Source organism: Penicillium pulvis, assembly GCF_028828015.1.
Source record: "Penicillium pulvis strain IBT 33274 chromosome Unknown contig_5_segment0_segment0, whole genome shotgun sequence".
NCBI lineage: Eukaryota > Fungi > Ascomycota > Eurotiomycetes > Eurotiales > Aspergillaceae > Penicillium > Penicillium pulvis.
The window spans coordinates 1592396-1607127 of record NW_026643078.1 but is presented as its reverse complement, the minus strand read 5'-3'; the positions used below and the strand labels follow the sequence as shown (position 1 = coordinate 1607127).

General features: G+C 49.5%; 4 protein-coding genes across 4 annotated transcripts; 3 read left to right on the top strand and 1 right to left on the bottom strand.

Moving 5' to 3' along the window:
• Positions 1-420: 420 nt before the first annotated feature.
• Positions 421-4708, top strand: N7503_007182 (uncharacterized protein; the record flags this gene model as incomplete). Its single annotated transcript, XM_057066729.1, has 4 exons — positions 421-743; positions 820-976; positions 1039-1492; positions 1551-4708. Coding segments are annotated over 4 exons (4092 nt in total), but the record flags the coding sequence as incomplete, so codon positions are not given.
• Positions 4709-4873: 165 nt separating this feature from the next.
• Positions 4874-10003, bottom strand: N7503_007181 (DNA-directed DNA polymerase zeta catalytic subunit REV3; the record flags this gene model as incomplete). Its single annotated transcript, XM_057066728.1, has 2 exons — positions 4874-9693; positions 9769-10003. 2 exons carry the CDS (start codon positions 10001-10003, stop codon positions 4874-4876), a joined length of 5055 nt encoding a protein of 1684 aa, XP_056920409.1.
• Positions 10004-10537: 534 nt separating this feature from the next.
• On the top strand, positions 10538-11932 carry slu7 (mRNA splicing protein SLU7; the record flags this gene model as incomplete). The annotated part of the gene is made up of 1 exon (XM_057066727.1): positions 10538-11932. The coding sequence occupies one exon, from the start codon at positions 10538-10540 to the stop codon at positions 11930-11932; it is 1395 nt and encodes a 464-aa protein (XP_056920408.1).
• Positions 11933-12538: 606 nt separating this feature from the next.
• Positions 12539-14113, top strand: N7503_007179 (annexin; the record flags this gene model as incomplete). Its single annotated transcript, XM_057066726.1, has 2 exons — positions 12539-12560; positions 12618-14113. 2 exons carry the CDS (start codon positions 12539-12541, stop codon positions 14111-14113), a joined length of 1518 nt encoding a protein of 505 aa, XP_056920407.1.
• Positions 14114-14732: the final 619 nt, after the last annotated feature.

Genomic DNA, 14732 nt, shown 5'->3' with positions numbered 1-14732 from the left:
TTGCGGTGTTAAGATAGGCTCTGAAGCACTTACACACAAGTGCAGATATATGGATGCGTTGGGCATCATGTATCCAGTGAGTGGTACCGCACTATCTCTAATGAAAGATTTCCTCGCCAGGAGCAGTAAAAGAGAGCTTTATTCATAATGAAACTGGTCTTGGGCCACGACCATTTCTCACAGTAATGGTTTGCCGTCAGGTCTTCGGTGAATTGCTCTGTGTAGAATATGGAAGCCAATTTCAACTACATTTGTAGCATGAAGACTCGTGAATGTTCTGAGACAGAAGCGGTCTTCCTTTATCTCGTCTCCACCTGTTAATTGTTTGCCTGTTACATGTTCCTGACCAACCCTATTTAGGATCACATTCACATATCTACCTTTCAACCTTGTTCCTTTCAACCATATATTTTCCCAGCTCAGCTGCCTTCACAGCCCGTCTACCCTCTCAACCCAACCACCATCCACTTTTCGAGTTCTCAAGTTTTCACAGACCTCTCATATATCTATGACACCCCACTGTCAGCCATGTATCCACGCCGCTCTCCTGCTTCTCCACCTCCACCGGTGTGGCTAACATGGAAGAACTGGGAGTCGGTGGCTGTGGGCATCTCAGATCTACCTAGGGAGGCCAACACTAAGATTTTGTGGGAGGCCTTTTCGGAGGAGGGCAACATCTTCTCCATTGACATTTTCGAAGACCGCAACGGCAACCGATCAAGCCGTGGGCGAATTCGCTTCAAGTATGTATCACGTCGGTCCCATTTGCTAGCCACTTAGATCCCAGGTAATTGGAAACATTTGCTGACTGCAATACAGACCTCCTCCTACCAGAGATTTCTGGTTGGACCAGACCTATCCCCTAAAGTTGCGCAGCGGCCTGACCTGCTACCTCCAACTCAATATCGAACTGAATTCTTATGACCCGTGGGTTCCCAGCCCTGTTCGTGAGGGAGTACTCTACCCAACGGAGATTGTCAGTCCCAATCCATCCCTAGAATGCTAATCAAGCTTCTGACATTTCAATCTTCATTTTAGGGACTCAATCTCACCAATTTGGATATCGGAGTCTGCCCAGATGAAAAGACCTTCTTTCCAATGCGCACATTTGATAACTCAGACTCCCTGAAAGCCGTCGTTGACGTCAGAAACCGAGCGCTGAGTATCCTTTTTGACGTGAAAATTCGTCAATCTAAGTCAAAACACCAAAGTAACGCGGCAGCTCCTTCGTTGTTTCGGATCCGGGTCAAGTTTTTCGAGCTCTCCAAAATTTGGGAGACCAGGAACGACGACACCAGCGAGCAATCGTATCTTATTGTTCTCGACGCTCCTGCAGTCTTTCACCGGCAAGCTTCCACGACCGTATTTAACTCAGAGATTATATGGAGAGCTTCCGATACATGGTATCGGCAGACTTCTGTGGTTCACAACCCTTTGTCCCAGGCAAACATCACTACCAACCTGCGCAAGTCCGGCCAGATCATTGACACGGGTTAGTCGCGTAAATCCAACCCGATGTTTGCCAAGCTAACTAGCTTTGTCCTTTGCAGGTCGGTGGAATGTATTCAAGATTACGTTCTCCCCAGACGATGTTGATAATCTGAAGGTCATTCATGAGATTTTGAAAGATCACAACATCGTCATCAATGATGGAAGCAACATTACGGGGTCAAATGTGCGTCCCCAAGCAGTTTGGCAATGGATTGACCACACAGAATTGACCCATGGTATGTCTGTGCTCGAAAATTTGTATGATCAGGATTTTGTTCACTTGCCATTCCCTGTCCGCTATCAGCTTGAAGTATGCCTCTCAAACAGGTACTTTTCGGAGTTCGCAGTGACCAAAAGATTTCTCTTGAAACTCGTGAACCTCGAAGAGACCGATGCTAAGTTTCTTCTGGAGCATGTGGCGACAAGCAAGAAGAGATATCTCGACCCCATGGAAATTTTCACTCTCCAGTTCCGCAAGCCAAAGATCAAGCTTAACAAGCATTGTTGCTACATGCGCACCGCCAGGGTGACACCGACAACCATTTACTACAGCACGCCGACGGTGGATACTTCCAACCGTGTCACTCGTCGGTACATTGAATTTGCGGAGCGTTTCCTTCGGGTTCGATTTACAGACGAGGTGACCCAAGGTAGAATTCATTCCAGCTTTAACGATAGCAATGACGAAACTTTCACTCGGGTCAAGAGAACCTTGACAAGGGGCATCACAATTGGAGATCGTCATTATGAGTTCTTGGCTTTCGGAAACTCCCAGTTCCGCGAACATGGTGCCTATTTCTTTGCACCTACGCCAAACCTGACAGCCGCTCATATTCGGGCTTGGATGGGCCAATTCAACCATATTCGGAACATCGCAAAATGTGCTGCACGGTTGGGTCAGTGTTTCTCCACTACTCGCCCTGTCTCTGGCTGTCGAGTTGACATTAGAATGTGCCAGGAAGTCGTCCGTAATGGCTTTACATTTTCTGATGGAGTCGGCAAAATCTCCAAGTTCCTTGCAGAGATGACCGTGACTGACCTCGATATTCAAACGCGGACCGGTAAGCCGCCCTCTGCATTCCAATTTCGCCTTGGAGGCTGCAAAGGCCTGCTGGTTATTTCTTCGGACCCTCGGCCTAAGGAGATCCACATCCGCCCAAGTCAGCTCAAATTTGAAGCCGAGGCAGCTGGACTCGAGATTATTCGGTGGTCACGGTACTATCCCGCAACATTGAATCGGCAAATGATTCTCGCATTATCCGCTCTCAGGATCCCGGATAGAGTGTTTCACCAAAAGCTCAACATCATGCTCGAGGACTTGAACTTAGCCATGAGTCAGGTAGAGCCTGCAATTCGCCAACTTCATAGGTTCGTTGATCCTAACCATATCACCATCAGTCTAGCTCGAATGGTGAAGGAAGGATTCATGCAGACAAATGAGCCATTTGTCACTTCGATGCTTCAGCTGTGGAAAGCGTGGCATCTGAAGAATATCAAGGAGAAGGCTCATATTGTGATTGATCAAGGTGCAAATCTTTTCGGCTGCATGGATGAACAGGGAGTGCTGAAGGGCCAGTTCAATCAAGGTACTAGTATTCGAACTGCATCATATGAAGAGAGGATTGCTGCCATCCCTGAGATATTTATGCAAGTCTGCCGCTTAGATGGCTGTAAGCCTGAGGTCATCAAGGGGCTCTGCATATTGGCTCGAAATCCCTCTCTCCATGCGGGTGATATTCGTGTTGTGAATGCGGTTGATAAGCCAGAGCTGAGACATCTTTACGACGTGGTGGTTTTACCAAAGACTGGTGATCGAGACCTCGCTAGCATGTGCTCCGGTGGAGATCTTGACGGTGATGACTACATGGTACTATGGGATCAAGACCTTATCCCTCAGAACTGGTTCATGGCACCGATGAAATACACTAGTAACAAAGCGCCAGATCTGAGTCACGATGTTACTGTTGACGAGATCACATCTTTCTTCGTGACATACATGAAAAATGACAGTCTACCTCGAATTGCACATGCTCATATGGCCCATGCTGATAAGCTTCCTCGTGGTATCCTCGAACAAAAATGTCAGCAGCTTGCAAAATTGCATTCTGATGCTGTTGACTACGTCAAGACTGGAAGCGTCGCAAACATGGGCCGCGATTTGGAGCCTCGCCAATGGCCGCATTTCATGGAGAAGAAGCACAAACGCCCAGAACAGATCTACCACTCGATCAAAATTCTTGGTCAGATTTACGATGCAGTGGAGACTAAAGATTTCACACCAACCCTCAACCTACCGTTCGATGCCCGAATCCTGGATTGTGGGCTCGTTCCCGCCAGCGAGCAATACCTCGAATTCGCAGCAGATCTCAAGGTGAATTACGATACCGCAGTTCGTCGCATTATGGCTCAGTATGACATCAAGACTGAATTTGAAGTCTGGTCCACCTTTGTCATGTCCCATAACTGCCTCTGCCGTGACTACAAGATCCATGAAGACCTAGGTCGTGTGGCTGGATCTCTGCGCGAGGGCTTCCGGCAGACATGCTACGAAAAGGTCGGTGGACGCACGTTCGAAGAAAGCGCCCCGTTGGTTGTAGCCCTTTACCGTGTGACGCACGAAGAGATGACATACGCACTGCAAGCCCAGGCAAATCCGGTTCTCAACGACTATGACGATACAGACGACCTTGGCAGCGAGGGAGGTGGTCAGATACAGCTACCGCTCATCAGTTTCCCATGGATATTCCACGAGTTTCTTGGAAAGATAGCGATGGGCAATTACAAGATGCCAGTCGCGGATGAGGTTCCTAATGCCGAGTTGCCGCAGACCAGTAAAAAGATTTATACCCAGGCGGAGGTGCAAATGCTCCTTGCTGGATTGAAAAGCCTCACTACCGGGATGGCCACAGAATCGGATTCGGTTGGCTCGGTTTCTCCGCAGACTGCACCTCCAGCGAACAATCCCCAAGCTCATTACATTGAACCTGTAGTGGATGTAAATCCTCAAGTACTTGGGTTAAAACCGGGTTTTCATCTTGGCGGACTCCACGAAAGCAAAGAGGAGGCCGAACTGTCCACTGATACAAAATCCCGCGTGGCCGGTGAAGGGGGCGGCGAAGGTTACGAGGCTAGAGATATTGTCGAAATTGTTGAGGTGAATGGGAGCGTGGAATCAAGCGCTCTTGATGATCTGCTTCGCTTGATCGGCAATGATTGATATTCATAAAAAATTGAATGAGGAAAGGAAAACAACCCTGAAAAGAACTAGCTCCCAGATATGGAAATGCTTATGGAGATGCTTATGGAAATGCTTATGAACGTTGCTTATGGGAGAAATTGCTTATGGAAGCCTTGGGAAAGGTTGCTTGTATCAATACAATAATCACCAATCCAATCCCTCGTCCCCCTTCTTCTCCAATAAATCGACCACCGGCTCTAATACAGCCTTCGAATGGTGCCAACTAGCCACATCGCGCGTCCGGGAATAGAAAACAGGACAGTCCAAACTATCACAGCTAACTTCGTCGATAGCAGAAACACCCATACAAGATCGACACACAGCCTCAAGATCAACAACCCGCTTCTCTGCACGCTGCAGTCTTGAAATAACGCCCAAGAGAGTAAGATGCGGTTGCTGTAGACATTCTGTGCATAGTGAACCAGTAGCGTCGACGAGTTTTGCTCTGCATATAACACACGACGAGGAGCGCATGTATGATTCTAGCGTTCGTTTCATGACCTTCGTTTCCTTGGAGGCCTCAACGCGTCGGATGCGCTGGACCTTAGGCATCTCATCGTACCATTGACGAACGTTCGCACCAACGAGATTGAAAATGCGCTCTAGTGGCGGGATGATGTTCTTGGTGATGTAGTACTCAGCATCGAGGTCAAGCTGTGCATCCTGTAGGAGCGTTTCGGGTCCCACGCAACGATCTACTAATCGCGAACCTGGTGCGCCAGTAATCACAACATAGGGAACACGTTCGCCGGTCTGTGGTTCCAGGCGAGGATCGTCGATCATCCGCTTTGTGCTGATCATAGCGCCGGCGGGGAGAGTACCGCGTTCACTGTATGAGCCTAGTTTGACCTCCTTGGCGAAACAGAAATCCTGGATGGAGACCCGGCCCTGCATAATCTTTGTGCATTGACGCTGGAAGTAGGATTTTACTTGACTCAGGTCTGCGGTGCGGAAGAGGATCTTGAGGGCTTTTTCTTCTATCTTCTGTTCGGCGGGGGTGCCGTCACGGCGTACGGTTTCGATGCCCTTGGCATCGAATTCGGGTTCCGTCTGGTTGCGGTGTTCATATTTGAAGCCGACATAGCGCTTTTTGGCGAGAAGGATGCAGGGGTGGTACACCTTTTCGAACTTGAGTTTGATTGGACGGGGGTTCATGTCTGTTATTGCTTTGGCGATTTCTTCGCCGATGTTGAAAGCTTGGTCGCGTGTTCGGCCCTTCAGGTAGACGAAGAGACTGTCCGTGTCGCCGTACACTACCTCGGCGCCCCATCTTTCCACTGAATGAATGAACGCAATGGCTTTTTCCAATGTTTCACGACCAGACTGGACAATGCTGTCTGCGATCTCGGAGCAGGGCATTCTGCCGGAGAATGAAGCGGATGTGTAGCCATATGTCACGTTCGCAATCAGCTTGAGAGCTAGTTGACGATTGTTGAGAAGGCGCTGTAGGTTCCTGTCTTCTTTATCGGCCTTCATGCCAGATTTGACCATCACTCGAGTCTCGAGGATTTCTGTTAGCATCTTTGCTAGCAGGGACTGCCGTACTTCCTGCTTTGCGTACATCATGCCATTTGGCGAAATGTTGATCTTGTCTTTGAGCAGTTCCAGTAGCCGTGGCTGTCGTTCGTAGTCTAAGAACCCCATCTTGTCTCGGCCACGCCAGGAGGCTGCCCTGCCTAAGAATGTCGAGTAGCAGTAATTGTATGCGATCATCACGCTAGGGTATAGCGACTGGAAATCAAGTACTACGAGTGGACTTGTGTAAAAGTCACTCTGCGGCTCCATTACAAGTGGCAGACACTCGAGAGCATTCTGCTGTCCGACTTGCCTTCTACTCGGCGAAACAAGTAGGTAATTTTCCGGCTTGGCAATTCGAAACATCAAAGATTCTACTTTGAATTGGGATCCCCGATAATAGACAGATGAAAAGTCTATTCCAAGAAGTCGAGCTTGCTCACTGGTGCGCGGTATCAACTCATTGGCTTCCAGGATTTCAAGATTCATTTGCACTCGGGAGGTAAAGTATTCGAGGACTTTAAGGATGTCTCGAGGTTTTCCGCTTCGATACCATCGTGTCAAGTCTTCGTGAGAGTAATGTGGAATTCGGCGGTGCAGCAGGTGAAACACCACGTTTTCCATGGTATATTTCAGCAGGTTAAGCTCGCCGCTCATTGCACGCCAGATATTGATCATATGTCGGCCAGTCACTTTGATTGACGAAGTATGACCATGTCCCCACCGGTCATCTTCTTTGCCGAACTTTCCATGTGCCTGGGCTTTCACCCTCGAGATTTCGTCGCAAAGCTCAAAGTCATACTTTTTCCGAGCACGCTCAATAACATAACCCCAGGAACCGTTGTGTACTTCGTATCCAGTAATGATGTCCGGGTCATGTTCGCGGACAATATCAATGAGGCGATTGATCAGGTCAAGCTCTGTTGGCTCACACTCCATTTCAATCTTAAGTGCTTTGGAGACCTTGGCCTCCGGCCTCTCGCCCTCACCCTGATAGACGATCCCAACATGGACACCAGGAATGTGGCTGTTGACTTCGATTTCCGCGTCTTCGGACTGAACACACCAAAAGATACAAGAAATCTCGTCTTCTGCGGGATTGGCCGATAGATGTCCACGAGTATTCACATGCACCTCTAAGCTCATTGTGTTCATGTACTGGGCTTGGTGCTCCACGCTGGTCTTCTTGCTTTTTTGGGAGTATTTGAAGCCATGAGGATTCTGTGTTGGACCTTCAATTTGCGACAGCAATTCATGCTTAGGGTTCGGTTGAAGACTGGGGGTTATTGGTGTGACATAATGAGACCGTTCGAATTGCTCAAACCAATCAATAACTTCCGATCGACTAGGTGGAACAGGCGCAAATTCCCATTCTCTGATGGTGCACGATTCTCGTAGCTGGCTATCAGCTGTTTCTTGCTGCTCTTGGTCTAGAGTAATCGAACATTGCTCCCCGAACATTGCAGGTAGGCTTCCCGTGGGGTCGAACTCCGGGAGGAAGTGGATTGTATTGCTTTCCAAACGAAAATCCCGCCCTGCATATTGTCGGGGCCTTTCAGGCACGTCGGTCTCATCGCTATAGTATGCCTTTTGATAGACGACTGAAGGACGGCCATAAGCATCAATGGTGGAGGTGACCTCGTTGCTACTTGGGCCCGCGAGTTTAAAAAGACGCAAGGCATTGCCCGGCAAGAAATTGAAAGAATCGGCAAGAGTTTCCTTTAGTTCAGAGACGCGTGGATCTAGTGCAGGGATTCCCACCACTGTAGAGGAAGAGTCTGTTAATGAAGAAGACGCTGCCTCGTTATTATTGCCTGAGTTGCCTGCAGGGGAGCCAGATGGCAATGAGCTTGGCATGCGCTGGGGGGACTGCGATGCTTTCTTCGAAGATTGAGAATCATTCTGGCTTTGACTGAATCGAAGAATAGTTAAAGGATCATTGGGATCCTTCACAACGGGATAATTAAGTCGGGTATTAGAATTTTGCACTTTGGCACGGATTGTTCTCTGGGAAGAGGATAGTTTTGGCTGGGACGATAGAGACCTAGGCTCAACCGGAGTTTCTGTACATTCTTCGTCTTCGGGTTTTTCCCTATTGACTGGCTTGCTTGATGGTTTTGATGGTTTGTAGGTGCTCCAGAATCTCGGTTTTTTGGCAGGTGTTCGGTCAGGAGAGACGAACTCTTCAGATCCTCGCTTGAGAATCCTTTGGCTTTCATTGGCTGCTTTCAAATCGGCTTCCTGGTATTCCTCTGAAGCCGATGGTGAAGAGTTCTTGGTTGGATCCCGATTGATCTGCAGGTCCAACCCTGTATGAGGAATTTCATGGTTTGTAGGCTCTTCTACATCGACATCATCAAAAACGCCATCGTAGAAGCTTTCTTCCAGCGCGATTCCCTTTGTCTCCATATTCCTTGCTTCGAGTCCGATTTCAAGGGCGCTATCGGCTTGGTCGTATTCTGGGAAGTTCTTCAGTTGAGATGACAAAGCGATCTCCTCATTCACAGCTATTCGGGGCGGCTCATCGGGTTTTGAGGCTTGGTTGTGGAGAGTAGATTCATCAAATCTCTGCGGAAAGAAATCCTCAACGCTGCTCAAGGCTGTTTTGATATTGGCGACATGTTTCTCTGTGGTCAGGAACGTATCGAAACACGTATCTGTCTCGTTATCTCTGTGCCTCTCCTCTGCTGCGATTTGGTCTGCCATCTCACGAAACTCATCTTCATGGATCCATCCTCCTTTGGACTTGTTTCTGGGGTCCGCAGACATAGAGATTAAATCTTCCGGCCCAAATGGGCTACTGCTTGGGTCAACTATCCCCATTCGTTTCTTGCGTCTCTTCGTTTCGTCTTGCCATAGCCCTGCTACGCTGGGGACAAGTCGCTCATTGAAGGCAACCGGATGTAGCATCTCTGTGAAGTCATGATGCAAAGGACGTTCCTTGATATCAAGTCGGTTCAGAATATCCTGCACACAAATGTCTGCCTCTAGGGGGCAGTGGCTCTGTTTTCCAAGAGCGGGGTCATCGGAAATGCTCTCGGGATCAATTGAGCGGTCATGCCAACGATGTTCTAGGTTATTCAGCTCCAAATACTCTGGTACTGGAGCTCGAAACTTGACTTTTGAGCAGTCCATATAGTTACAACCGTACAGGTTGTAATCGCACATCCACTGCGGCACGAATTGCATATGGCTTTCATATGGTTGTAACGGCCGTTTCATCACTGCGCCTTGATGGAGGAGATCGGCAAGACGGGTGATGTAGAAGGGGTTGAGAAGGTAAATCTTGAAGAAGAACCGGTAGCCCACATGGTATCCATAGAAAGGCATTCCTTTGATGAGGGTGATGTGTGCGACGTATGCGGTCTTCTGGTCATATGCATTGCGACGATAACTGACAGCCAAGGCATGATCGATCGAGAGATGAAGTGTCTGAATCGCCGAGTTCACTACACACATACTTAGTATTCGATTAATGGCGAGACCAGTCAAGACCAATCAAATTAGTGTTCCGAGTTACATACCCGCCTCAGTCTCCAGAGACCCATTGTACTCGATGTACAGGTACGGGAATGCGCCATGAACATGAACGCATATTCGTTGACCGGTTTCTGTCGCACCAAATACTCGAATCACAGGCACCCTAGGCCGATAATTTTTCGCAGATGCACCATCTCGAAATGGCAGTGGAGGGTCCAGCTCCGACGCGGCAGCTTGGTAATGGTCGATGCAGTTGAGCCGCACACGAAAGGGGTCCATCTGGCCGATTTTGTGTTACCAAGGCCATAGGCGACATTGCGCAAGAGCACTAGCAAGGACTAAGCCATGAAATGAGGGCTGTGGGTTTTTTTGGAATCTTCTTTGAGTTCTAAATTCTTGACGCGCTCCTCTCGGCGCGCGTTATGCCGCTTAGGTAATATGGACATAACTTAGATCGAGCTTTGACAATGAACCTTGCATCTAATATGCGAAAAGCAAGGTCTAGGGCACTAGATGACCGATCGCGTTCCACTAAACTAACACAGAACATGCTGGAATAATTTTCTACGAGTTCGTGTTTCAGGACTAGTTTGTACATGGATCGCCCATGCATGTCGACTGGTGGGTCCCTAGAGATCAGTCACGTGATGGCTCTTCAATCTCCAGCTTCCTATCGACAACTTCTTGGTCTTATCTCGACCTCACTTTCGTCCTCAAACTTACAGCGCTAGAATTACACAGGGCTTTCTCTTCCCATATATCCCCGATACAGTGCACAATCGAGCTCATCGCCCAAACGAGGCCTACTTCGCCATGTCACGAAAACCCGCCGATGTGGCGTCCAAGGAACGCAACGAGTACATTCCATCTTTCATTTCGAAGAAGCCGTTCTACATCGACGAGGAGACTGGAAACGATTACTTGGAGCATCAACGTCTGCAAAAGACAAGTGCCGATCAGTCAAAATGGTATGACCGCGGAAAGCGCACCGGGCCTGCTGCGACAAAATACCGAAAAGGCGCATGCGAAAACTGCGGCGCTATGACACACAAGACCAAAGAATGCCTCAGTCGACCGCGAAAACAGGGTGCTCGCTGGACGGGCAAAGACATTCAGGCAGACGAGCTCGTCCAGGATGTCAATATGGGCTGGGACGCGAAGCGAGACAGATGGAACGGATACGACGCCAGCGAGTACCAAAACATTGTGAACGAGTACGAAGAGATGGAAGCAATCAAAAAGGCAGCCAAAGAAGGAGCCGATCTAAAAAAGCTGATGGAGGATGATGGGGACAACGCCGATGAAGATGTTCGCTACACCGAGGAATCCGACATGGGCCGCCAACAAAACACAGCTACCCGCAACTTGCGTATCCGAGAAGATACCGCTAAATACCTTTTGAACCTCGATCTAGATTCCGCCAAGTACGATCCGAAGACTCGCCGGATGGTAGACATGGGTGCGCAAGAAGATCAAGCCTCGGCGCTGGTTGCGGAGGAAAACTTCATCCGTGCTTCTGGTGATGCTGCCGAATTTGAGAAGGCTCAGAAATACGCGTGGGAATCGCAAGAGAAGGGTTCGACTCCAATTCATCTTCAAGCCAACCCAACAAGCGGAGAGTTCCTCCGGAAGAAGGAGAAGGAGGAATCAGAGAAGAAACGGGAGGCCTCGCGGAAGGCACTTCTGGAGAAATACGGAGGCAGCGAGCATCTCCAACAGACCCCGCTGCGGGACACTATGGTGGTTGAGAACGAGCGTTTTGTGGAGTACGACGAATCAGGTGCCATCAAAGGCGCCCCAAAGAAAGCTACCAAATCGAAATACCCAGAGGATGTCAAGATCAACAATCACACCTCCGTCTTTGGCAGCTGGTGGTACGAATTCAAATGGGGATATTCATGCTGTTTCTCTACAGTCAAGAACAGTTATTGCACGGGCGAGGACGGTAAGAAGGCCTGGGAAGAGGAGGGCAATATGCTCATGCTACGTGACAATGATGGCAATGAGGAAGAGTCTGCCGAGGGCCCAGATCACTCTCGTGAGCCTGAACCTGCCAGCGATCGTCAAAAGGATGATGAGACAGCCAATGTGAAGAAGCGGACACTGGAGGAAATGAAATCCGGAATCACTGAGGAGGAACTGGAGTCCTACAAGCGTAGCCGACTGGCCGCCCAGGATCCGATGGCAAACTACGTCGACAACGAGTGATTCTATCAATTTGCATGGCCGTTTTATTATTACACGTTCCAAATACCCCTTGAATATCCTGCATTAAAATGGATAAATGATAATCCAGTCTATAATCTTTTTATGATCTCTTCCATCCTGTAGGAGTCCTGTGCTGAAGCTTTCGAAAACCGAAATACTACCTCAGACTCAGCAATCGAGTCTGAGGCGAGTAAAAATTCCACGGACATCGCGCAACGCTCGATCTACTACATTACCCCAACCTTTAAACTCTATCCACTGCGCAGTATGCTGGATTCTTTGACTTTTCAAGTGGCATCATGGTAAGATGTAGGTAAGAGAAATTAGTAGGGGCTTATCATGACCAAGTTAGTTAGCTAGTCAAAGCTAATAACTGCTCTTGTGTTCGCCTAGCTAGTCTAGCGGACTTTCAGTCAAGCGAGGTAACTTGGGTGTGGCGCAGCGCGCTTGGACCTCAAATGCGATAATCTGACACCTGGGTATCGCTTTGCGAATGGTTGAGGCTTGCACAGCCACGACTTGATAGGCCTAGTATTTAGGCCGTGTTTACTGTATATAAAGCTAGGGCTGTCATTGCTGGTATTGAGCCATCTCCAGAGTCCAGCCATGTCGTACAACCCACCCCAACGTGAGTCTTTCTACAATGATTTTGAACCCAAACTTTGCATACTAACACTACATGCAGAGCCTCCGTATCCGCCCCACGGGCAAGGCCAATCTTTCCAGGGTCAGGGCTTCCAGCAGCACCCTCAACCTCAATATGGGCAACAGCCGCAGCATCAGTATCCTCAGTCTGGAGGCTACATGCCTAGTCCAGGTGCCCCGCAGCAGCAGTATCCACCTGCCCAGTCTGGCGGCTATGTTCAGGGTCCGGGTGCCCCGCAGCAGCAATACCCTCCTCCTCAGCCTGGCGGCTACAATCCTAATCCAAGTGCCCCGCAGCAGCAGTATCCTCCTCCCCAGCCTAGCGGCTATGTTCATGGTCCAGGTGCCCCGCAGCAGCAACATCCTCCTCCTCAGCCTGGCGGCTACAATCCTAATCTAAATGCCCCGCAGCAAGGCTACCACCAGCCTCAGCACGTTCCTTATGGACAGCAGCCATACGCTCCGCAGGGCCAGTATCCCCAATCTGGGCCTAACCTAGGCGCTCATGCATACGCTCCGCCGCCAATGCCGGCGTCAAATGCGCCCGGTCATGCTCCACAATACGCACATCCGCAGCAACCACAATTGCCATCCCTGGGCTATGACCCAAATGCCATCGCAATGGGCGACTATACGCGAGAAGCAGACTCCTTGCGCAGAGCCATGAAGGGCTTCGGCACAGACGACAAAACGCTAATCATGGTGCTCGCCCCACTTGATCCGCTGCAAATGGCTGCCGTGCGCGCAGCATATTCGAAGGGGCATCGGCGCGACCTCCACAAGGATATCGAGTCCGAGACTTCTGGACACTTCGAAGAGGGCCTCCTAGCTATTGTAGATGGCCCACTACAATATGACGCCAACAGTACGCGCGAAGCGGTCAAGGGTGTCGGCACCAAGGAGTGGATCTTAAATGATGTGCTCCTAGGCCGGAGTAACGCGGATATCCATGCGATCAAGACTGCCTATGAGCACAGCTTCCATCGCTCCCTTGTGCAGGATGTCAAGGATGATCTATCGATGAAGACAGCGGACCTGTTCACCGCTGTATTGCGTGGAAACAGACAAGACGAACATGCCCCTATCAACCACCAGACTATTGAATCTAGTGCTCGTGCCATACATGAGACTACCGCTGGTCGTGTGGTGAACGATGCTACAGAGATCTGCGCGATCTTTGCCCGCTCGTCAGATGCAGAACTGCGGGCTATCAACCACGCCTTCCAAGAACGCTACCATCTCTCTCTGGAGAAGCATATTAAAGAGTGCTTTTCGGGGCACTTGGAGGATGCGCTAGTTCACATACTCCGTAGCGCAACTGATCCGGTAATGCGCGATGCTTGTCTGATCAACTCCTGTATTGGTAGCGCAGATGAGCTTCTGGTTAGCCGTATTGTTCGTCTACATTGGAACCGTCCTCATATGAACCAGGTTAAGCTTGCGTATCGCCATAAGTTCGGGAAAGATCTTGTCTCTCGCGTGCGGAGCGAGGTTGAGGGTGATTGTGGGCGTCTGCTCGTTGCTTTGCTTGGGTAATCTTTTTCAATGGGTTTTCGATCATTCCAATTATTTCAAACTTGTTTCATTTGGCCACTGAGCCTGTCATAACCATAATTTGGTTCCAAATTGGTCATAATAATTGCAGCAAATTCAGGTGACAAGACACATCAAGAAGCTGCGTTTGTCAGTGGCGTAAAAATATGGGAGGCGTGATGCAGTCGAATATGAAACCCCCTCTTTTTCGAATTCGGTCCTCTTCCTCTGTTGATTCTTCAATTTTCCTACGGAAGAGCGACAGAAATAATAGGTATCTCCCAAGGCTGATTCGAAAAGGATTGGGAGCTGATCGCGTAGCATCTTAGACGATTGGAGTACCCACAGTGGAACAGCAGATCGTGTTATAAGCCCAATGACTAAGCCAGGCCCCGCCCAACTAACTATCGTAATGAAATCACATGATTCACTAGTGCACGGTCCAGTGTTTGTGTCATGTGACATCGACTCACGAGACTCAGGGCTTGTGCCCTGGGTCCCGTGATGTGCAACCCACACCTCGCTTAGCCGACACTTCACCCAGCGGGAAGATTTGATACGCCTAGCGACGACGACACCGACAACAGCCCTCCAACGGAATCGCCAGGTACGTCCACATATT